This window comes from Phodopus roborovskii, unplaced genomic scaffold (assembly GCF_943737965.1).
Source record: "Phodopus roborovskii unplaced genomic scaffold, PHOROB, whole genome shotgun sequence".
In the NCBI taxonomy this organism is placed as follows: Eukaryota; Metazoa; Chordata; class Mammalia; order Rodentia; family Cricetidae; genus Phodopus; species Phodopus roborovskii.
The window spans coordinates 14,147,166-14,168,704 of record NW_026125052.1 but is presented as its reverse complement, the minus strand read 5'-3'; the positions used below and the strand labels follow the sequence as shown (position 1 = coordinate 14,168,704).

Genomic DNA, 21,539 nt, shown 5'->3' with positions numbered 1-21,539 from the left:
CAAGCTTGCCCTCGCTGCTACAAGCAGGAGAACAAAACTCAGAGTGGAGAGGAGGGCCTAGAGGCTTGGAGCTCTGTTTTCTCCTCTCCATCTTTAAATAGTAGGTTTAAATAAGTATAAATATTAAATAGAGATAAATAAACCGGCTGCAAAGGCTTTTCTCAGTCTAGACCCAGTGGTTCAGAGCGCAATGAGCCGTCTCCAGGAAGCTCTGTAGGTGGGAAGCGGCCAGGACACCTCCTGCCCGGCGCTGGAAGGCTGAGGTGAAGGTTGGCAGGGTGCTCTGGGTGGGCTGCGCGGTAGGGGCCACCCCCAGGGTTTCCATCTGTAGGGAGAAGGTGAAGTCAGGGATCGGTCCTTACTGCTGGTGAGGGGGTGCAGGAAAGCTGGCCTGTGGGGCTGGCTCACTATTAACAGTAATAAATCCTCTCACCTCAAAGAAGCAGGGGGATAGGGATGGGGCTCCCCCATTCACAGGCCTCTGAGAGCCTCCAAGTGTGCCGGTGGGTGCTGTGCCCCTCCAGAGGAAGCTCACCTGCTGCCAGATGGTGGTGGCAAAGTTGGCAACATCCAGCTGCAGCATGTCCAAGGTGGGGGCCACTTCAGGGGAAATGCCCGCTAGGGCCTGCAGGAGGCCTCCGTAGAGGAAGAGTCCACTGTGGAGTTGGTGCAGGCACTTCGTCTGGGGACAGTAGGACCGACCATTAGGCAGTATGGAGTGGGACACCCCTTCTCTCCAGGAGCCCTAATACCAGGGCTTCTCATCCTCCTCCTGGTGCCCTTCTCCTCCAAATACTCACCAGCTGCAGGGCCTGGCTGGAGCAGTGGCTGAGAGGAGCCTTTGGGATGCCCAGAGAATGGCCGAGCAGCACCAGCTCCTCCGGGTGGCACAGCTTGTAGGTAGCACACTGTTGACAGAAGGGTGTTGAGGGGCGCTCGCCTGGGCCAGGCCCTTTCTTCCTCCTAAGTCCTCTCATCTGTCTCTATCGTCCACCTGACTTCTCAGCTTCCTACAGTCGGTCCCTGTCCCAGTGACCCTACTCTACTGTCCCAACCGGAGGGTCCCACTGCTGACTCGCCTCGTTTTCTTCCATGTCCCCTTCATGCTCAGTGTTTTGTCGTATTCTGGGGCTGGAATCCAGACCCTGGTGCGCACTAGGCAAACACTGCCCCTGCTCTGGCTCCCTAGCCTGCCCCCTTCCCATTTGCCTTCCTGTGCGCTCCACGCAGGCCTTTCCTCCACACCTGCTACAGCCTAACTCACCAACTGCTCCAGCAGCTCCGAGTTCCTGGTCTGAATCTTCCTCACTTGCTCCAAGGACTTCAGCAGGAAGCTCCGGGGCCAAGGCAGGGATGGTGGTGGAGAGGTGACAGAGACCAGAGGAATGGCCTCTTGTCCTGCCCAGAGTGCACTGTGCCACAGTAGCAGTTGTAGGGCTGGCAACAGACAGACAGGTTTGAAACACTTGCCACTCCAGCCTCCCTCCTTTCCATGCCTAGGGCAGGTAATCAGGGCCACTCACCCATCAGCTTCCTGCGGCCCTGGGCAGTAAGTTGAGCCATGGGTTGATTCTGGGTGATTCTGGATGATCTGGGCTGCAGCTCTGGGTTCTGCCAGGGCCCCGCTCCAGGGGGCCTTTATACACAACCCCATCAAGGCCTGGGAGGAAATTACCTGCGGCTGGGGCAACTCAGGCTTAGTAATAACTTCCCAGGATTTATGCAAATTTTCTTCTGCCGCCCAGGACAATGCAGGGGGTTGGGAAAAAGCTGTTTTGCGAAAGTTTTGTGAAATCGGGGAATCTCTGCTCCTTCCTTGACGTCTTGCCCCCCCAAACTCTCTTCCTCCAGCCACACCCAGGCCTGAATTGCTCCAGGGTGTTTGATCTGAGTAGTCCAACAAGGCTGAAGTCCTGGAGGGTACAGGGAGAACTCAGTCAGACCTTGGGAAGAACCAGACCCCCAGGCCGAGGCTGCTTCTATCTCTTCACCCCCTGCCTAATATGCAGAGGTAGCTAGTGCCCTAACCCTCTTCCCTTTCTCCTGTGATTCTTAGGATGCCTATACCTGGGGGGAAACGTTCTGAGAGAAGGAAGAGCCCATTGTCCTCATTTTATACCCATGAGCTCCCAGGTGGCTTCTCAGTGCCAGAAGCCCTGGACAGCACACTAGAGTATTGCTGTTTCTGTCCTCTCCACATTTGGATAAAAATCAAAATGATCCAGCATTCAGGCTGTCCTGTCCCAGGCTGATTAGCTGGGAACTCCCCAATACCCCCCATGATGACTCATTCATTTAAACCCCTGGATCCCGGCAGAGAGGCCAGAGGAAACCGGATATCTGTCTTGAATGAATCAAGACCCTTTGGGGCTCTTTGCCTACCTGACCTTGCCTTTCTGTTTCCCTGCATTATTCTCCTGGCATAGTACTCCACCATAGCAGAGTCTGGGGGATCTGGAGTCGGGCACTGGGACATGCAGGTTCCCAGAAGATTGCTACACCACAGAAGCAACTGATCTGGCTTGAGTGGACACAGGCTGGGGCGAGAAAGGAGAAGGTGCATCTCCAATCCTAGAACTCTGTCTGATGTTAGCTCTGGAAGCGACCTTGAATTTTCAACCCTGTGAAATGGGCCACGGAGGGAAATGCCTCATGGGTAGTAGAGTTGGAGGGACACCCTGGCCCCTGTTTCAGTTCCAACAGGGTGTTGCTGGCCAAGGAGGAGGAGGGTCCACTTGTCTGACTGATCAAATCTCAAGCTATCACTGAGCTAGTTCATTCCCACCTTCTGGGTCAAGGATCGGAGACATCTTTGGATGCTGAGGCACAGCTGACTGGGTGGGGTTATTCCTGTGGCTAGGGTGCCACCTGGTGGCCACAGTCACAGACATCATCTACTTATCCTCTGGGAGGGTAGGAGATTGCTATTCTTTTTTTCTTTTTCTTCCTTCCTTCCTTCCTTCCTTCCTTCCTTCCTTCCTTCCTTCCTTCCTTCCTTTTCTCTTTTTTTTTCCAGACAGAGTTTCTCTGTGTAGTTTTGGAGGGTGTCCTGGCACTCCCTCTGTAGACCAGGCTGGCCTCGAACTCACAGAGCTCAACCTGCCTCTGCCTCCCAAGTGCTGGGAGGATTCCCATTCTTAAAACAAGCTGATGGCAACCACTGACTACCTCATTTGTCAGAAACTCTTCATTATGTATAGGTCTGTGGTTCTCAACCTGTGGGCTGTGATCTCCAGGGGCTGCATGTCAGAACCCTGCATATCAGATATTTATGTTACAATTCATAACAGTAGCAAAATTACAGTTATGAATTACAAGTAGCAATGAAATAATTTTATGGTTGGGGGTCATGAGGAAATTGCTACTTGCTGCTGGTTGCTAACCAGAATTCGGTGGTTAAGACTCTGTCGCTGAAGACACCACAGGTTCTGGTCCTGGTCGCAAGACACAGAAATCAAGCTGGAACTGATCTGATGGCTTCCTCCCTGCTGCTTAGAGCTCACAATGCATGAAGGAGCTGTGCAGACCCTTACTCAGCTATGGTCTCTGCATGCTGCACTACTGACTGGTCAGGCAAAATGTGAACCCAGGGCCTCCTCCGGCATGCAATAGTGGCAAGTCTGTAAGAGCAACCAACGGCTGGCTTCCTGATTGGGTTTGAGGCTGGCTCTACAGGAGGTAATCCATTCTAGTGCTGGAATCGTTGTCCATATCTATGGCTTGGAAGTCAAGACCCAGCAGGGAAGCTACTGCTCTTGTTCTGATAACTAGACATGATGTGCTTGTCCGGTTGCCGTCCAAATTATGCCCACATATCATCAGCTTCGGTCAGAGAGGGTTTTTGTAGAAGACATTGGTAATGTGTCATAACTGGTCCAAGTGCTGAGAGTAAGTGCCTGGCCATTAGTGAGAGACAACTGTGCTATCTACCCAAAGCCCAGGGATCACTGTGGAAGAGGACAGAAAGGATGCAGAACTGGAGGGAGGGGCTGTGTTGTAGAATATTCTCCTGAAACTGACGAGACTATGGCCATTGCAGTGGGGCTTACAGCTGTTTTTTGTTTTTTATTATTTTTATTTTATGTGCATTGGTGTTTTGCCTGCATGTATGTCTGTGTGAGGGTGTCAGATCCCCTGGAACTGGAATTACAGAGTTGTGAGCTGCCTGTTGGGAACTGAACTCTGGTCCTCTGAAAGGTCAGCCAGTGCTCTTAACCTCTGAGTCATCTTCCAGCCTCTGTTTTGTTTTTCAAGATAGTTTTTCTTTTCTTTGCATAACAATCCTGGCTGTCCTGGACCAGACTGGCCTTGGAAATCCACCTGCCTCTGCCTCCTGATTGTTGGGATTAAAGGCATGGACCACCACCTGGCTGCTTACAGCTGTTGTAATGGTTACCTGCTCCCTCCTCCTGTCCTCTGCTCTCCCAGGCATTCTCAGTGATCGCCCTGGGACTGGAATTGTGGCTGGTTATAAACCAGGTCCTTTTCAAGTGCAACAAGCTCTTAACCAGTGAGCCATCTCTCCAACCCCCTTGTCTATGATCTTCAAATGTGCACTTTTGTGTTTTTTGATATTATCACATAATCTGAGCCTGCATAGCAGCCTGAGCTTTCTTATCTGCTCAGTGTCTGGCTGTAATTAATATTTTGTTTCTTTGAGACAGGGTTTCTCTGTGTAACCCTGGCTGTCCTAGAACTCTCTCTGTAGACCAGGCAGGCTGACCTCGAACTCAGAGATCCACCTGCCTCTGCCTCCCAGGTGCTGGGATTAAAGACGTGCACCATCACTGCCTGATGTAGTTAATCTTCTTGTTGGTAATGCCCAGTACCACAGGCTCATGGTTGCCACCTGATGCAAAGGAAGCCCTCTCCTGGCTTGTTGAGTTTAGGATTTTGTCATTGTTACAGTTGGTCCATTTGCCAAGATTTTCTGGCTCTTTTTCTTGAATCTGTGAACCATTTTTTCCTGTCAACCTCCTTGATAGCTGCAAGTTTAAGACCAGCCTGTTCTGTGTAGCCAACTCCCAGCAAAGCTACCTTGTCTCACGAAACTGTAGAATATTTAAAGCATGAACAACTTAACACAGGGATAAAATCATCTGCAAAGATGGAGTGGAGAGCTGGAGGGAGTCCCATCTCATATAAGCTACTTCATGTGCTTTATGACACTGAGGTGGCATGAGCTTGAAGAATGTAACAATGTGGGGTCACTGTGACCAGGGCTGGCATCAGAAACTAAAGCAAAGATCAAAACATGTTGAGTGAATTTTTGCTGGTGAGGTGTGTCAGTGTGCACTCCCCAACGAAAAATACTTTAAGCGTCCCAATGGTACACCAGGCTCTTGGGTGGCCACTGAGGCTGGAAGCCCAGCCCTTAAGCTTACAGACAGCTGTCAAGACAAAGCTTTCCCACCAACCACCTTGGCATAAAAAAGTGACTAAGTGGCTCTGAGCAGGCAAGACAGAAGAGTGATTGTGGAATGCCAGAGGCAGAACATTATGTCTCAGACAAGAGCTCGGCAGGGACAAAGATACATGTGTAGTGATCCAGGAACACAGGCCTAACTGCACTGACCCAGTGCGAGCACTGGCCTCAGCCCTGGACGCTTGGCAAGAACAGGTGTATATCACTTAGCCATGTGCACCTGCGGTTGGCCAAGGAGCCGAGGCGCCCCTTCCTGCCCCCCAGTTTTTTTCACTGGCAGCCTATCTTCATTGGGCCATTGAGGAAACTCCCCACCCTGCCTGGATTCGCTGTCTTGTGCACACGGGGCCGGCCATTCATTCTTTCTTGACTCTTTTTGAGGTAGGGTCTCATATAGCCCAGTTTGCTCTTGAACCTGACCCAGGGTTACAGGTGACCTAGGTTACAGGTGTGCATCATCATGCCTGCTTTGTGCACAGCTGGGACTCAAACCCAGGTTCTATGCAAGCTAGGCAAGCACTCTGCCAATTGACTCCATCTCTGTTGCTCACCTTGCCTTGAGTCTCTTGGAAGCTTGTGTTCCTGATGAAGAGCCAGGAGGCCATAGTCTAGTCTTTGACGACAGGTGCAGAGAAGCCTAGGACACTCATCAGCATGCCCATCGTTTCAGAGCCCCAAACCCAGGCCTCCTGACCTCAGTTCACCTCACTGTGATGCCCTTCCCTGCAGATCTGCTGGTTCCTGATCACACTGGGGACTATAATGCCAAGAAAGACAAAGCCACCTGGGCCTCTCAACACTGCAATCAACGAGTGCAAGGAACTTTGGAGAACTTTTTATTGTTTAAAAATCATAATTGAAGCTTCAAAAACATACAACCCAACATGTCCCAACTCCAGGCCCTAGTCCACACCCTAATCCACGGTTCTGTCCATCCCCTCCTGCTGCCTATACCACCATTAGGCAGGGCCCTGCCTCCAGGAGACTGCCACCCATCTTCCTGCCCACAGTGTATTGTCACCAGCCACAGAGAGGCATGGTAGCAAGAGGGGGATAGTTAGCTCCCAGCATCCCTGACCCCTGCACATACAGTCTGTGAGCTGCGTGTGGGAAAGGAGGCCAGGTTCTCGGGCAGGGGACCCCTGAGGGAAAGGACAAAAGCCAGTCTCCACTCAGCCCACCCCTCCCCAGGCCCTGGCTCAAGGGAAGCTGTCATCGTCATCTTCTGCCATCTCCTTGGCAAATTCCAAGTCCTGCTGCTCTCTCTCACGTCGTTCCTGTGGAGAGAGGGGCTGCCGGCTTCACCCAAGGGAGGGGCTGCCCTGCCCTCCAGAGCCTTCCCTGCTTCCCTTTGAAAAGTTCCACCCTTCATTCTTGCTCACCTCTGCAGACTCCAGGTCCTTGTTGTAGGATTTGGGAGGAAAGCGCATGGCCTGAAAACATCAGGTGTGGAAAGAGAAGCAGGAATCACTGACATGCCCTCTGCCTGCCCCAGATACCAGGTCTCAACACGACGGCCATGGCAACCCTCCTGTCTAGGTGAGAACTGACATCCATCCATCCACCCACCCACCCACCCATCCATCCATCCAGGCAAGTTCTCTCTACTTAGCCCTGGCTGCCCTGGAATTTACCACATAGACCAGGCTGGTCTCAAACTCTTAGAGATCCACTTGCCTCTCCTCCAGAGCACTGAGATTAAAGGCATGCACCACCACAATAGAATTGAATTCTTATACTACTAGATGTTAAAGGTGAGGATAGAAAGGGCTAGATCACAAAGGGTCTTGCACATCTGCTCAGTGTATTTTGGCAGATTTTAAGGAAGGCAGTAATATCCTGGTTCCTGGGTAAGGAGGAAGACTAGGCCAGACCTGCACCAAACTCGGTGTCTAGGAACAGAACTAAAGGCCTCCTCACAGTTGGTACCGGTGAGCCTGGCCAAGGGCCCCACAGTGTGGAGTGACTCTGTCAGCAATTTCCAAGCAGGCCGGCCAGGCCAGGTAGCCATCCGCAGTCTGGCAGAGATGGGCTCAGAGAGGTGATTCCTCAACCTTGGGGCCCCTGCCTGCTCCTCCTGGTGACATCTCCTACATGCTACAGGAGAAGGCACTGTTGGCAGAGCCCTCTGTCCCTGTAGCCCACTGCACACCAGTGATTTTCAGACACGGGCTAGAACTGGATACTAATCAAACCAGGCTTCCCTGATGCTTTTGGGGGTGGAAGGGTCATAACTGCCAACTAGCAGGCTGGAGAGACGGCTCAGAGGCTGAGAGCCCTGGCTGTTCTTCCAGAGGTCCTGAGCTCAATTCCCAGCAACCACATGCCTTCTATAGTGAGACCTGGTAATGAGACCTGGTGCCCTCTTCTGGAGTGCAGGTATACATGCAGGACACGAACACCATACATAATATTGTTTTTAAAAAAGGCCCTTTGCCTATATATTAAAAAAAAAAAAAAAAAAAAAAAAAAAAGCCAACTAGCCCAATCTGTAGCCAGGGTGTGTCACCTTGACAGACATGTTGTGGATGTCCAGGCAGAAGGAGATGCGCTGGTGGAAGGCTAGCTGGGGTTCCCGGGTAGAGTAGATGTCAATCATCTCTTTGGATTGAACGTAGCCCTTCTCGTGATTGATGCTGGCCTCGATCACGCCATCCCGGATGGCCTGTGGGTTCCCAAAGGGAGGAAAGGTCACTTCCTGCTAGCTCTTGTGCTGTTCTGGTCCTCTGTCCTAACACTCACGCCCAGATTCATTCTTTCTGGCAACCTCCTGCTTTGCCAGTTACTGGCACTTTCTGATGAGACTGGGTTACTGCTGTGCCCTCTGGCAAGTTCCCTCCTCCTCCTGCCCCGTTACAGGCCGGAAGGTCACACCCTTGGCCATTGTGGCTCCCGAGCCAGTCCCACCTTGGCGACGATGAACTCTGCATCTTCTGGGCTATCCAGCTGCAGCTTCTGGGCAATGTCCGCCAGGGAGATACGGGAATAGGAGAGGCTGATCATGCGCACACCTGTAGGAGGAGCAGTGCATGGGCAGGAGGGCACAGGCAGGACACCACCCCCCATCCACAAGGCTGCCCGTCCTGGGCAGACAACCCGCCTGCAGCCTGTGCAGACCCAGACCCACACCTGTCTTAATCACATTGTGCCGCAGCCGGATAATTAGGGTGTAGGTCCCGTCTGTCTGAAACTTCTCCCCAAACTGATCCAGGACTTGGTTGAACTTGGCAAGATTTCCTGTCCTAACAGCTGTGAGGGGACAGGAGTGGTTCAGCTGATGTACATGGGTACACACACTAGGCCTCAGGGCAGGGCTCTGGGGGATCAGCCTTACCTTGGGTGAGAAGGAAGTAGGGCATGAGAGAGCGCTTTAGGGAGGGCTGGCGGAACTGCAGGCGGTCTGGGATCTCCCCCAACAGGAGCTCCACCACAATCAGAAGCTTGTGCACCTGTGCAGGGTATGACAGGGAGCACAGTGGGCAGGGAGCGCAGACACAGGGAAAAATGGACGGGCTCTGATCTCATCACATATCGAGGGATGGGGAGGGCAGAACTGTGTTGAGCGGAGAAGGCTCAGCCGTTGAGCATGCTGGCTGCTTAGGCAGAGGATAGGAGTCTGGTTCTCAGCAGCTCACAACTGTCCATAGCTCCAGGTCTAGGGACCTGACTCCTTCTTTGTTTTCTGTGGGAGCCCACAAACACCTGGTGTACATTGACAGGCACCTCTTACACACTTAAATAAAAAATAAGTCTTTAAGAAAAAAAAAAAAGGGCTGGGCATGGTGGTACACACACCTTCAATCCCAGCATTCAGGAGGCAGAGACAGGTGGATCTCTGTGAATTTGAGGCCAGCCTGGTCTACAGGGAGAGTTCCAGGGCAGCCAGGACTATGTAGGAAGTCCCCCCCCCCCACATATACTCACCCCCCACTCACACACGTACACACGGTCACATACACATACATATCCCTCAACAAATAAACAAAAAGCCTACAAAGGGGATGAGAGGGAAGCAGGGGTTGGAATGGCAAAGTGTGGTGTTAGGGTGCGGCCTGGCACTGAAGGAGACCACAGGCTAAGGCCACCAGGAGGCTCCAGAGTCTCACCAAGGTCCCCAGAAAGAGCCCATCCCATTTGTACTTTTGTTAGCCTAGTAAGACTTCCTGTTAGGCTTCAGACCGCAGAAGTGGAAGGGGAACAAATTTATGTTTGCCTTTTCAAAAAGGCAGGGTTTCCTTACACAGTTTAGGTTACACCCCCCCCCCCCCGGGGGAACCCTGAACTTGCTATAGAATTAGGAACAATACTCCAACCTCAGCTTCCTAAGTGCTGGAGTATGACATACAGTGTGAAGCCTGGCCCGATATACCTGCCTTTTCTTACTTTATATTTTTATTTTTTGAAAATTTCCTAAAATATATTTTGATCATATTTCCCCCCCCCCCACTTCCTTTCCATAATTCCTCGAAGATCTACTTCCAAAGTCTGTCTTTTAAGGTTTCTGGTGCTAAATGGCCTTTATCTGTCCCTAAAGAAAGTGAGTCAGTCTCCCGGGTACCAGCAGCACTGACACCTGAGAAACAGTTCGAGTGCAGGCTCTGGGGCAGCCTAGCACTCATCTCTATCTCAGCAATCAAGAGGCTAGCTTCGTCTACACGCTGAATTCCAGGCCAGCCAGGGATAAACAGCGAGACTCTGTTGAGAAAAAGCAAGCATGCATACGCAAGAGAGAGAGAGATTTCTTTGTAAACAGGGTCCCTCTACACAGTCCCAGTTGACCTCGAACTTGCAGTGCTCTTGCTGGTGCCTCCCGAGTGCCTGAGTATACAGCTGTGCCCCTCCACGCCCGGCTGCAACCTATACTTTAATAAGTTTTGAAAGGGGTGGAGCAGGGGACAGGCCTGCTCCTTAAACACACACAAATTCCCCTTCCATTGTCCCAGGCTTCTTCATCAACTGAACACTGGCTGAAGATTCCAGGCCAACTCTGCTCCATCCTGCCCCAGATGCTACTGTAAGGAGACATGAACCCTTACATCTTGTTTGAGATACCAGACTTACAGATGGGACTCCACCAGCATGAGACACTTCATTTCATTATCTGTATCTGTAGTGATTTTTGTTGTTTGAGGCAAGGTCTTACACTAACTATGTAGTCCAGGCTGGCCTTGAACCTGCCACCTTCCTGCGTTAGCCTAACTACTTGGATTACTGTATGCCATTGTACCTGCCTTTTAGTGATTTTTCAAAGAAACTTCAGTATGTGACTTATAGTATAAGCATCTCCCAGGCTGCTCATGTGTCCCATGTGTCTAGAATTCCTTTGTGTGAAAATTCTAATATTCCAAAAACCAGTTCAAATTTAAGATCTCTTATTCTTTGAAACCAAGTTGGCTCGGTATAAATTGGACACCATGTTCTCCAGCACACTGAGCCATCACTGCCCATGCTAACCTATTGACAAGAGAACAATGAGGTTGGTGCCGTACCAAGGCATCAACTCAGTCCTGTAGTTGGAAGAACTAGGTCCAGAACTAGGCTCTGGGACTTTACATAGGCCCACGGTCCTTGGAGACATTCTCCCTCTCTTTGAAACACTACGGCTCATCCTTTCTTGTCACTCATGGTGCTGAACACCAAAGTCGACCAGGCCCTTGGCCTACCGTCTGTTTGAAGCCAACAGCTGTGTGCTGTGGGGCCTTGCGCAGGGCATTGGTCATCGTTCTCCGGGCTTCAGAGTACTCCAGCTGGATAGCTTTGATTCGGCCTGGGGGGGTACAGGAGAGGGGACTGGGTCAAAAGAGTGGTGTCAGCTGGGCGGTGGTGGTACACACCTTTAATCCCAGCACTCTGGGAGGCAGGCGGATCTCCGTGAGTTTGAGGTCAGCCTGGTCTACAAAGCAAGTTCCAGGACAGCCAGGGCTACACAGAGAAAACTGTCTCAAAACAAACAAAAAAGTCGTGCATTCCCCATAACTACCACTACCCCCTCTTTGGGCAAATACTCTGGCTTTAGAATATTCCAACCACTTGCTTGCCTGGTGATTTGTTGAATATCCCATGTGTGGGCCTAGACTGTGCTAATCAGCCCAAGCTTTACTTGGTCTCTCCTGTGCCTATCTGGGATGAATACTGTCTGTGGACCAACCCTGAAAAGTCAGCATCACGGAGCCTGAACCACATCCTGCTTTGTGGGTGGGGACCCCCGCTTACCTGTGTAGTAGAGGTACCTGGCCCATTCATTGTTGTTAGCCTGTTCGGGGAAGACAGACTTGGACACTAGTTTCTCAGCCTGGTCATACAAGCTGTAATGTAGGTAATTCCGAAGCAAGAGGTTCAATAGGGTAGCCTGTCCGTCTGCATCATGCCGGAGGGTGGCTGTCCGGAGCCGGGCATGCAAGAAACTTTGGGAAGGAAAGCAAGTGGATGTCAAATTCTCAACCCATGTCAGGTTTGGTGGTTCACACCTTTAATACCAGCACTTGGGAGGCAGAGGCAAGTGGGCTTCTATGAGTTCGAGGCCAGCCCGGTCTACAAAGTGAGTTCCAGGACAACCAGGACTATCACATAGAGAAACCCTGTCTTAAAAAAACCCCTAGTGATTTTTCAAAACCATTAAAAAAAGAATTGTGTATGGGCAAGTGTGCAATAATAGCACAGATATGGAGGTCAGAGGACGACTTTAGAGAACAGATTTTATCCTTCTATTACATGGATCTCAGGGATGAGACTCAGGTTGCTGGACCTTTACAAACTGAACCATTTCACAGGCCCAGAATTGGATTTTAAGCAGCCTGGTTACCCCAGGACTGAGATGGTTACAGGGAAGGATGGACTTAAAGGTGGGGAGAGGGTTCTGGGCAAAGGGGAGCTCCAAGGCTCTGAGGAAGTATCTCTGCTATGTCCAAGGAAGAACAGGAGGCCAGCGTGCTACAGGAGAGGTGAGCCACAAAAGAAGAAGCCAGTCAGTTCAATTCTCAGAAACTAGTGTAAGGGCTCTGCCTTTTCAAAAGGGCTGGGGGTGGGGTGGCTATATCAGGTTTTGAACAGAAAGCCAAAATATTTCCAGCATGTCCTTTCAACCCTAACTCATCTACCAATTCTCCCTAGTTCTGGGGTAACAAAACAAACAAAACAAAACAAAAACAAAAACAAAAAAAAACAAAACAAAAAAAAATCCAGGGGCAGTTTGTGAAAGTCCTGAGGTTATCACCACTGCTTAGTGAAAATTGTCACTCCCACAGCTCAAGGCGTGTTAGTTATTACCTATCACTTGCTGGTATCTGTGTGGTGGTTTGAACAAGAATGTCCCCACAGGCCCATATATTTGAATGCTTAGTCACAGGGAGTGGCACTATTTGAAAGGCTTAGAAGGGTTAGGAGGTGTGGCCTTGTCAGAGGAAATGTGTCTCACTGAGGTTTCAAAAGCCCAAGCATCTAAGTACTTGGGAGGCAGAGGCAGGAGGATCTTTGAATTGGGGCCAGCCTGGTCTACAGAGTGAGTTCCAGGACAGCCAGAGGGTCTACACAGAAAAACTTCACCTTGAAAAACTCAAGGGGACAAAACAGTCCAAGCCAGACTCCCAGCCCTCAGATAAGGATGTAGCTCTCCCAGCTACGGTCCCAGAGCCACACAGGCTGCCATGAAGACAATGGGATAACCCTGACAGTTGCTTTAGTCATGGTGTCTCTGCACAGCAACAGAACAGTGACTGAGACAGAACCACACACCCACTAGTCTCACATTCCCTCCAGGCCACAACCTGCAGTGGTGATGACCATGGCTCTAATCTCATGGAGACCTTGGCTACTCATACCTGCGCACCACATCCAGCTTGTCCAGGAACTCGTAGACCCGGGCGTGATAATAGTAACACTTTGCAGCTACAAGATCCAGCGCTCGGCGGTTCTGAGTGCTGATCTTCTGCATCAGGTCATCAGAGATTTTCTGGGCCTGGCAGGGGTTGAGGGGCAAAAGAAACCACATGTTAATTCCTCCAAACGTCAGAGAGGAAGTATGAGCCAGCGATTCCACTTGCAGGTGTATATTCAAGAAAACTGTAAACAGCTACACACAAAAGCCTGGAGACAAATGCTACTGTCTACATCGTTCAAAGTCACCCAAGGGTTTCTTGGTAGCTGAAGAACACATGAAGAGCCAAGTGTGGTGCTGCACACCTGTAATTCTAGGACTGGGGAGAGAGAAAGAGCCAGTTTGAGGCTAGGCTGGGCTAGAGAAACAAAACTACACATACAGCGCAACAGTAAACAAAGTAAGGTATATGCATTAGAGTATTAGCCAGTCACAAAAATGTGATCCCACCAGGAGGACCGCAGCAAGTCTTAGGCCAGTATGTGTTATAGAGCAAGACACTGCAACAAGACAAAGTAAAAACAACAGGCTAGGGGTATGGCTCAGTGGTATAGTACATCTTCAGATTAAAAAAAGGATGTAGAAGGATGTGCTCATTGATCCATGCTATGCCATTACCCTCTGCATAATCTTTAAACTTTGTACTAAGTGCAACAAGCAGATCTTCCATAGACAGAAAGCATACTGGCGGTTTGTTGGGAGAGAGAGGGTGGCAAGTGTTTGTGCTGGAGCAAGGAACATGCCCTTGGTGTGCACCGATGGCTGCACAGCCTTCTATGTATACAGGAAAACCACCCAACTATGTACAGCAAGAGGATGAATTTTATCTAAAAAAAACAAGTAAATAGACAGTGATGTGAGAAAGAACAAATCACAACATGAAGAGTGATGCCTGCCATTTCTGCATGACCTATGTAGCTACAACTGTCAAGCAAGATGGCCCAATCTGGCAAGTGACAGAACTATAGTGCAAGTTGAACATCCAATGTCCCTTACTGGAAATGCTTCAGACCAGAAGTGAGAGTTCATTTCCTTTTTCTCTTCTGTGTATGAGTGCTTTGCCTTAATGTATATTAGGTACATCACCTGTCTGCCTAGTGTCTAAGCCAGAAGAGGATGCCGAATCTCCTGGAGCTGGAGATACATGCTTGTGAGCTGCTGTGTGGATGCTGGGAATCATACCTGGGTCCTCTTTAACAGTAGCCAGTACTCTTAACAGCTGAACCATCTCTCCAGCCTCACAGAGCTGGCTTTTGAAAATTTATTACTTTTATTTGGGTATTCATATGCCTTCTATCAATCCTTCCATTTCAGCCTCCTGAGTGCTGAGGTAAGACATGCACCATTCATGGTTACCTGCCATTTCTTTCTAGTTTTTCAAGACAGGGTTTCTCTGTGTAGCCCTGGCTGTTCTGGAACTCGCTATGTAGATCAGGCTAGCCTTGAACTCAGATACTTGTCTGCCTCTGTTTCCTGAGTACTAGGATTAAAAGCATGTGCCACCACCACCTGGCTACTGCTACTAGTCCTTCCTTCCTTCCTTCCTTCCTTCCTTCCTTCCTTCCTTTCTTTCTCCAAGTAGGGTTTCTCTGAGTGGAACAGTTCTGGCTGTCCTGGAACTCACTTTGTAGACCAGGCTGGCCTTGAACTCATTGAAATCTACCTGCTGATGGGGGATGTACTTCCGTATGCTATGAATAAGTTTCTCTTACTGGCTGATGAATAAAGCTGTTTCGGCCAATAGACAGGCAGGATGTAGCCAGGTAGGAAGTATAGGTAGAACTACCAGACAAGGAGACTAGGAGAATTCTGGGAAGAGGGTCTCAAGGACTCAGTCATGAGGAGATGCCATGTAGCTACCGGGAAGGTAGGACACTTGGGCATTATCAGGTAAGCCAGGACCACGTGGAGATACATAGATTAATTAAGAGAAAGCTAGCCTGAGCAATAGGTCAAACAGTTCAGAATTAATATAAGCCTTTGGGACTAAACGGCCATGGACCAGGTGGGACAGAAAATTCCATCTACAACCTGCCTCTGCCTCCCAAGTGCTGGGATTAAAGGCTACTAGTTATTAAAGATCTACAAAAGTTTACTCTGTGCAAATATGAGACAGGATCTCACTATGCAGCCTGTGCTGGCCTCGAACTATTCTGTCTCAGCCTCTGAGCAACAGGATTGCAGGTGTGTACTGCTATGCCTGGCTTGGGGAGGTGGGTGGAGTCCCCTCTATTTCTGCACTAGAGATAATTTCCCCCAGAGACCCGGGGCTCGATAATTATTCCCACTGCACCCTGGGTACCTCTTTGTAGCGTTTGCTGTTCATTAGGAAGATGACCATGAGCAGCTGGAGATAGGCTTCTACTTCAGGTAGAAGGGGCGCTGATGCAGCTTTTCCTGTACGTGGACGGAACTGTAGATCAGCTTCTGTGTCCATGGGCTAGGAGAGGACAGAGTGACAATGGAAAAGTGCAGCCAAACCAATGGACAAGAGTTTACTGGGCACTCTCTACATGTTTCGACGCACACTTACTGAGAGCCTACTACGCACAAAGAACTTGGCAGGTGCTGAGCATACAAAATTAAAGACAGTCCTTTTTACAGAGTGTCAAAGAGGCCGACAACAGAATATAACAAAGATTTCTGTAATATTAAGAATGAAGCCATCACACCTGAGACCACTGCAAATCCTATCAGACACCCTCGAAGCTAGCCAAACTCACTTCTTCTAGGAAGGGTAGCAGGAAGTCTCGAGTGGCATTATTGGAGGTGAAGAAGCCATGCACCGCCTTATACAGAACATAGTGGTTGAGGCGGCGTGACGTGGACGGCAGCATCCGCAGTGCCCGAAGCACAAACCGAGGCTCCTTGCCTGAAACAGCCTTCTCCAGCTGTTTCACATGCTCTTTGATGTCTGCAGAGGACCAGAGAAGAAAAAGAAGTTACTTCCAATTCCTCCTGTTCCCTACCACTCTGGGGGAACAGTTCCACGGAGCACCTACAAAGGGGGCATCATGTGGATTTACCCCTTCTGGTCCAATGGAGTAAGCAATATTTACGGGTGCAGTACACCACTTTTCAGACATAACTGGGAAACAAGGAAAAATAGAGCCGGGGCAGGGGATAGCATAGAGGATAGCAGGAAGGCAAAGAAGAGAAAACAGTTGAGAAACAAAATACAAGAAATACACGGAGATTTATCAGAGCTCAAAATAAGGAAAGACCTTGTAAACAGTGGAGAAATCTCACAGAGACAGACACACAGAACTGATGAGTGTAACTACAGAAATAGCCTCCTGAGAACTATGTCAAGAGAAAAATATGTGCAACAAATGAACGGATTCACATTTCATTTCACAAAGAATTTATATAACTGGTTAAGAGAAACTACTGAGGGCTGGAAAGATGGCTCAGCGGTTAAGGGCATTGGCTGCTCTTCCAGAGGACCCAGGTTCAATTCCCGGCACACACATGGCAGCTCACAACTGTCTTTAACTCCAGTTCCAGGGGATCCAACACCCTCATACACACGTACATGCAGGCAAAGCATCAATGCACATAAAAATAAATAAATAAGAGAGAGACAGAGACACTGAGACTACTGGCCCTAATTTTGAAACAAAAGTGAACACTGGACATAAGCAGAGGATGGCCAACTGATAAAAGACATGAAGACAGTATTTTGGTAGTATCCACATATCTGCAAATGTAAACATTTACAGTAATGGGAAAAGAACATTTGTAATGTAAATCAGATTTTCAGGACAACACAAAAAGCTTTAGAAATGGGGTTGAAGAGATAGTTTAGTGTTAAGAGTACTTGGCTGCTCTTCCATAACACTTGAGGTTCTATTCCCAACACCCACATGGCAGGTCACATCCATCTATAACTATAGTTTCAGGGGGTCAGATGTCCTCTTCTGACCTCTGTGGACAATGCACACATGCCATACACTTACAAACACACAGGTAAAACACTCATAAACACAAACACAAATTTAAATTTAGTAGACATGTTTACCCTTTTTGACTTAGGCATATAAATTCTGGGAAGCTACATTTAAGTAGTTACAAAAGTAGATTAAAAACTGAGGATTAGAGATGATGATTGCAAAACTACTTAAAAGAACAAGAAACATGAAAACTTTAAATATGCAGCAATTAAGAGAATGCAATCAACTGGCAGTTTCTTAGTCACACTTCCCATGTTTGTGATACTAATTATTACAAATAGTAACCTAGTAACCTGTATTCTAATGTTCACAATAACTCAACAAAAACAGATAGTGCTCTTAATCTCACACAAACAGGGAAACTGATTCTGGAGTTTATAATCTCTATCACTATACTGAGTAGTCAAATTGAACTTTGTGTTCATGAACATGTTAAATGAAAAAAAAAAAAAGACAAAAAAAATCTTTACATTACTAATACTTTGATCCTAACTGGGTACTTCAGTGATTTCAATTATAGAACAGCTTGAAAATACACAGGAAAAAAGTTAACATTGGTTATATTTTTTTCTTCTTGTTATACAAACCATAATGAAATGCTCATGTACACACACCCTCAAGCAATGCTGAGTGAGATCTCTGCCACTGGCTACTTTTATTTCAGGTAAAAAGACCTTTCTGTACATAGATCCTGTTGCCAACTTTTACAGTAGGAGTTGGTGCAGACCATACACACACACACATCCTCAAAAGTACCACTCAGGGCATAACTTAGCTTATCTGTATGTTTTGAAGTAGTTTCTCATGTAGTTTTAGGCAAAGAGAGGGAGAGAAAAAAATCCAGTACTTGGAAAACTGCACAGGATCACAATGAGAAGTCTCACCTCACCCACTTCAAACACGGACAGGATGGAAAAGGTAAAACAGCATCTTAAGGGGGACAAGAGGATAATAGGAACCCGAGAATTGGCACCTGGAAGGAAAAAGCTGATGATGGTGGTGGCTTATAGGAATCGGGGCCACAGGTAAGCACTATAAACAAACAAAAAACAATAACAAAAGGACACATTCACGAGTGAAAGTGTATGTGCTTGGACTCTTTAGGAACGGAGGGAATAAGGACCTCAAGAGAGGAAAAGAGCAACGGGACAGTTTAGTTACTTCAATTACAGAAATAAAGAAGCAACACAGGGTAGAAATGGCTCTCCTAGGGAGTTCACTAAAGGAAGCTGAAGCTACAGAACCCTTTATAAACTCTTAACTAAGGGGCCAGTGTAATGTTACCCTGGCCTCTTCTGACAACAAATACAAACGCTGATGTCTATAGATCACTAATATTTCGGAGGCGCTAGAATCGGTTGGATGGGGTGTACATGGAGTGGATCAGTGGGAAGGACTGAAGAAAAGGCTCGGTGAGATCAAGATGCAACCCCAGATGAGAAGAGGGAATGTGAGGAGAGCAATCCGCAGCCCGGAGAACAGGTTCAGTCGCCCGCTGGGGTCGAGAGAGTCAGGGTGGTAGGGCGGGCACTTCCGACCCCAGCCCCATTGACCGAACACATGGAACCGAGGTAGGTGGAGGCTGCGCGGAGGTCCCAGGCAGAAGTCGCATCACCGTGGCCGCTGTCACCCGTGATCGCGGCATGTCCCAGACGCGGGCTCCCGTACCTTCCAAGGTGACAGTGTCCAGCTCTCGCTGGGAGTGCTCGGTCGTGGTTGCTTTGCCGTCTCCTTCCCCCGTTGAGCCGCTCCCCGCTGCTGCCTCCTCTTTCATCTCCACATCCTGGGGGGCCGGCGGCGGCGGTTCTTGTTCCCCTCCCGGCGGCGGCTTTGCCTTATCGGCGCCTCGGCGCCGCGCCGAGCCCTCCTGCTTCATGGCGCCCGGGGTCGCGGCCTAGTCCGGGGACCGAGGCAGGGGCCTCGCCTAAACCCTCACACCAGAGACCAGGCACAGAGACGGGCCTGCACACCAGCGCGGGCTCGCGTCGGGCCGCACGATGACCGAGCAGCTGCAAACTCCTTCCCGGCGCTGGGGCTTCTGGGAAATGCCAGGCCCAGCGAGCGGATGGCCGAGTCTAGGGAGGGGAAAGAAATCAATAGCCGAAGTGCACGATGAAGGCGGACCTTCTAGGAAGGGGGAGGAGTCCGCAAGAAATTGTGGAGCTGAAGAGTGGTGATTTTATCTTCCTCTCTGGATGTCCGCGAGAGGTCCTTTAGGCTCCAACCTGGGCTACCACAGACTCTAATACGTAAGTGGGTAGGGCTTATCCGAGAGGAGATCCAGATGACATCACAAGTTGCCGGGCTTTTTTTTCCCTTCCCTGCCTGGCAAGCTCTCCTAGTTTGTACAGGTCAGGTCCCCTATGAAATCTGTCTGGCTCGCGCTCTCAACGCCCGCCCGGTGCTTCCATCATAGGAAAGGAAAGGAGCCTGTGTACTTGTAGCTGGGCTGTTAGGTTGAACTGAGCTCAACACCTGCAGCATCTGAACTTCCTTGTCAAATTTTGTTTTGTTTTGCTTTTCGAGACAGGGTTTCTCTGTAACTTTGGAGGCTGTTCTGGAACTCGCTCTGTAGACCAGGCTGGCCTCAAATTCACAGAGATCCTCCTGCCTCTGCTTCCTAAGAGCTAGGATTAAAGGTGTACTTTACTATGACCCTGTTCTTGTCAAGTGTTTGTATAGTGCTGAATATAAGGCACATTATCTCTGCTGCCTGGGAGTGTGTTGGGGTAGGGTGTATTTGTGTAGAATTAGTCAGGGCCAGTACGAAGAGGATCATTGCAAAACCCAGCTCAAGAATGTAATGTAGGGCCAGATGTGGTGGTGAACACCTTTAGCCTCAGCCTAGGTAGGCCGATCTCTGACTTCGAGGCCACTGTGGTCTACACACAAGTTCCATGAGAGCCAGAACTACATAGAAAGACTATTTCAAATGATGATGATGATAATGTGGTCGATGAGATGGCTTAGGGGATAAAGGCACTTGTCACCAAGTGTGAAGACATGAGCTTGATACCTGGGTCCCATGGTAGAAAGAGAGAAAAAGAGTTCCACAGGATGTTCTCGGAACTCCACAAACATGCTGTGGTATGCCCTCATAAATAAATGTTTTTAAGAAAAGAGAGAGAGAGAGCCCATAATGTACAGTCAGGTACCATGCTCCACTCCAGTAACCCCAACACTTGTGAGGCTGAGAAAATTGTCCTTACTTGAGATTAGCCTGGGTTACATAGTTCCAGAAAAGTGAGAGCTTGCTGCCTTCTCAAAAACTCAAAACAACTGGATGAGCGAGGTGAGTTAGGAGATAAAGGTGTTGCCACAAGCATGAGGACTCAGGAGTTCCATTCCTGGAAAACAGGAAAAAGTGGGAGGAAGGAACTGACTGGCTCCACAGAGTTGTTCTCTGATCTCCACACAGCTATGGCATGGGACAGACAGACATACACATCAGCAGCAGCAGCACCATCATCATCTTTTTTTAAAAGATTTTATTATGTATACAATGTTCTGCCTGCGTGCATGCCAGAAAAGGGCATCAGATCTCATTACAGATGGTTGTGAGCCATCATGTGGTTGTTGAGAATTGAACTCGGGACCTTTGAAAGAACAGCCAGGGCTCTTAACCTCTGAGCCATCTCTGCAGCCCACATCATCATCTTTTCTAAATGAAAACAGAAAGGGTGGTATCACAGGGACCTTGAGAAAGAAGTTGCTACTCTGCTTGTTCTGCCCTGAGATGCAGTGTGCTGTGGGGATGGAGGGGCTGAAGGGGCTCTGGGGAGCAGTTTGTGGAGGCCTTTCTATATCCAGATGCCTGTGAATGAGGGCAGAATGATGCCCCGTGTGGAGTGGGACACACAAATGGAAGAAAACTGGACCAGAGAGCCTTCCCATTCCTTTCCCACAGGGCTCCTTCAGCTCTGGTTTTGAAGATACAGGGGCCAGTTTCTCAAAGCACAAAACAACTCCAGCATGGAGATCTCATCTCTGTAAGCAGAGCTGGGACTGGCTCAGCAATGCTCTAACAAGGATTAGAAGACACGGATGTACCCTGACTATATTCTCTTCTGTACTTCTAAATCCTCAGGACATTTGTTTGTTTGTTTGTTTTGAGACAAGTCTCAACGATATAGCCCTGGCTTGCCTGTAACTCACAGAGGTTCACCCTCTGCCTCCAGAGCACTGGGATAAAAGGCAACTAGATCTTTATCTACCCTAGCACACCTGGCAGCTGCATTCCTCTTTGTAAACTTGTATTTAGTTAATTAGTTGGGGGCCACTCTGCCCA

General features: G+C 49.1%; 3 protein-coding genes across 3 annotated transcripts in view; 1 reads left to right on the top strand and 2 right to left on the bottom strand.

Annotated features, from left to right (window-relative positions):
• Ormdl3 (ORMDL sphingolipid biosynthesis regulator 3) overlaps nucleotides 1–21,539 on the top strand; it is a 152,961-nt gene that overhangs the window by 89,629 nt on the left and 41,793 nt on the right. The gene's annotated exons all lie outside the window — the stretch shown is intronic.
• Csf3 (colony stimulating factor 3) lies at nucleotides 167–1,563 on the bottom strand. The gene is made up of 5 exons (XM_051182827.1): nucleotides 1,524–1,563; nucleotides 1,265–1,437; nucleotides 801–908; nucleotides 536–676; nucleotides 167–325 (listed from the first exon to the last, which is right to left on the bottom strand). The coding sequence occupies exons 1-5, from the start codon at nucleotides 1,561–1,563 to the stop codon at nucleotides 167–169; spliced, it is 621 nt and encodes a 206-aa protein (XP_051038784.1).
• Nucleotides 6,249–19,301, bottom strand: Psmd3 (proteasome 26S subunit, non-ATPase 3). Its single transcript, XM_051175931.1, has 12 exons — nucleotides 18,920–19,301; nucleotides 16,022–16,212; nucleotides 15,601–15,738; nucleotides 13,243–13,379; nucleotides 11,639–11,829; nucleotides 11,089–11,192; nucleotides 8,760–8,874; nucleotides 8,555–8,674; nucleotides 8,333–8,436; nucleotides 7,935–8,090; nucleotides 6,808–6,858; nucleotides 6,249–6,702 (listed from the first exon to the last, which is right to left on the bottom strand). Exons 1-12 carry the CDS (start codon nucleotides 19,125–19,127, stop codon nucleotides 6,625–6,627), a joined length of 1,593 nt encoding a protein of 530 aa, XP_051031888.1. The 5' UTR covers nucleotides 19,128–19,301; the 3' UTR covers nucleotides 6,249–6,624.

Coding starts and splice junctions, on each gene's coding strand:
- Psmd3 (XM_051175931.1), bottom strand. CDS start 19,127: ATGAAGCAGGAGGGCTCGGCGCGGCGCCGAGGCGCCGATAAGGCAAAG. Junction 16,213..18,919: donor GGACACTGTCACCTTGGAAG/GTACGGGAGCCC, acceptor GGTCCTCTGCAG/ACATCAAAGAGCATGTGAAA. Junction 8,675..8,759: donor CTACTTCCTTCTCACCCAAG/GTAAGGCTGATC, acceptor GTCCCCTCACAG/CTGTTAGGACAGGAAATCTT.
- Csf3 (XM_051182827.1), bottom strand. CDS start 1,563: ATGGCTCAACTTACTGCCCAGGGCCGCAGGAAGCTGATGG. Junction 1,438..1,523: donor GGGCCGCAGGAAGCTGATGG/GTGAGTGGCCCT, acceptor GTCTGTTGCCAG/CCCTACAACTGCTACTGTGG. Junction 909..1,264: donor CGGAGCTGCTGGAGCAGTTG/GTGAGTTAGGCT, acceptor TTCTGTCAACAG/TGTGCTACCTACAAGCTGTG.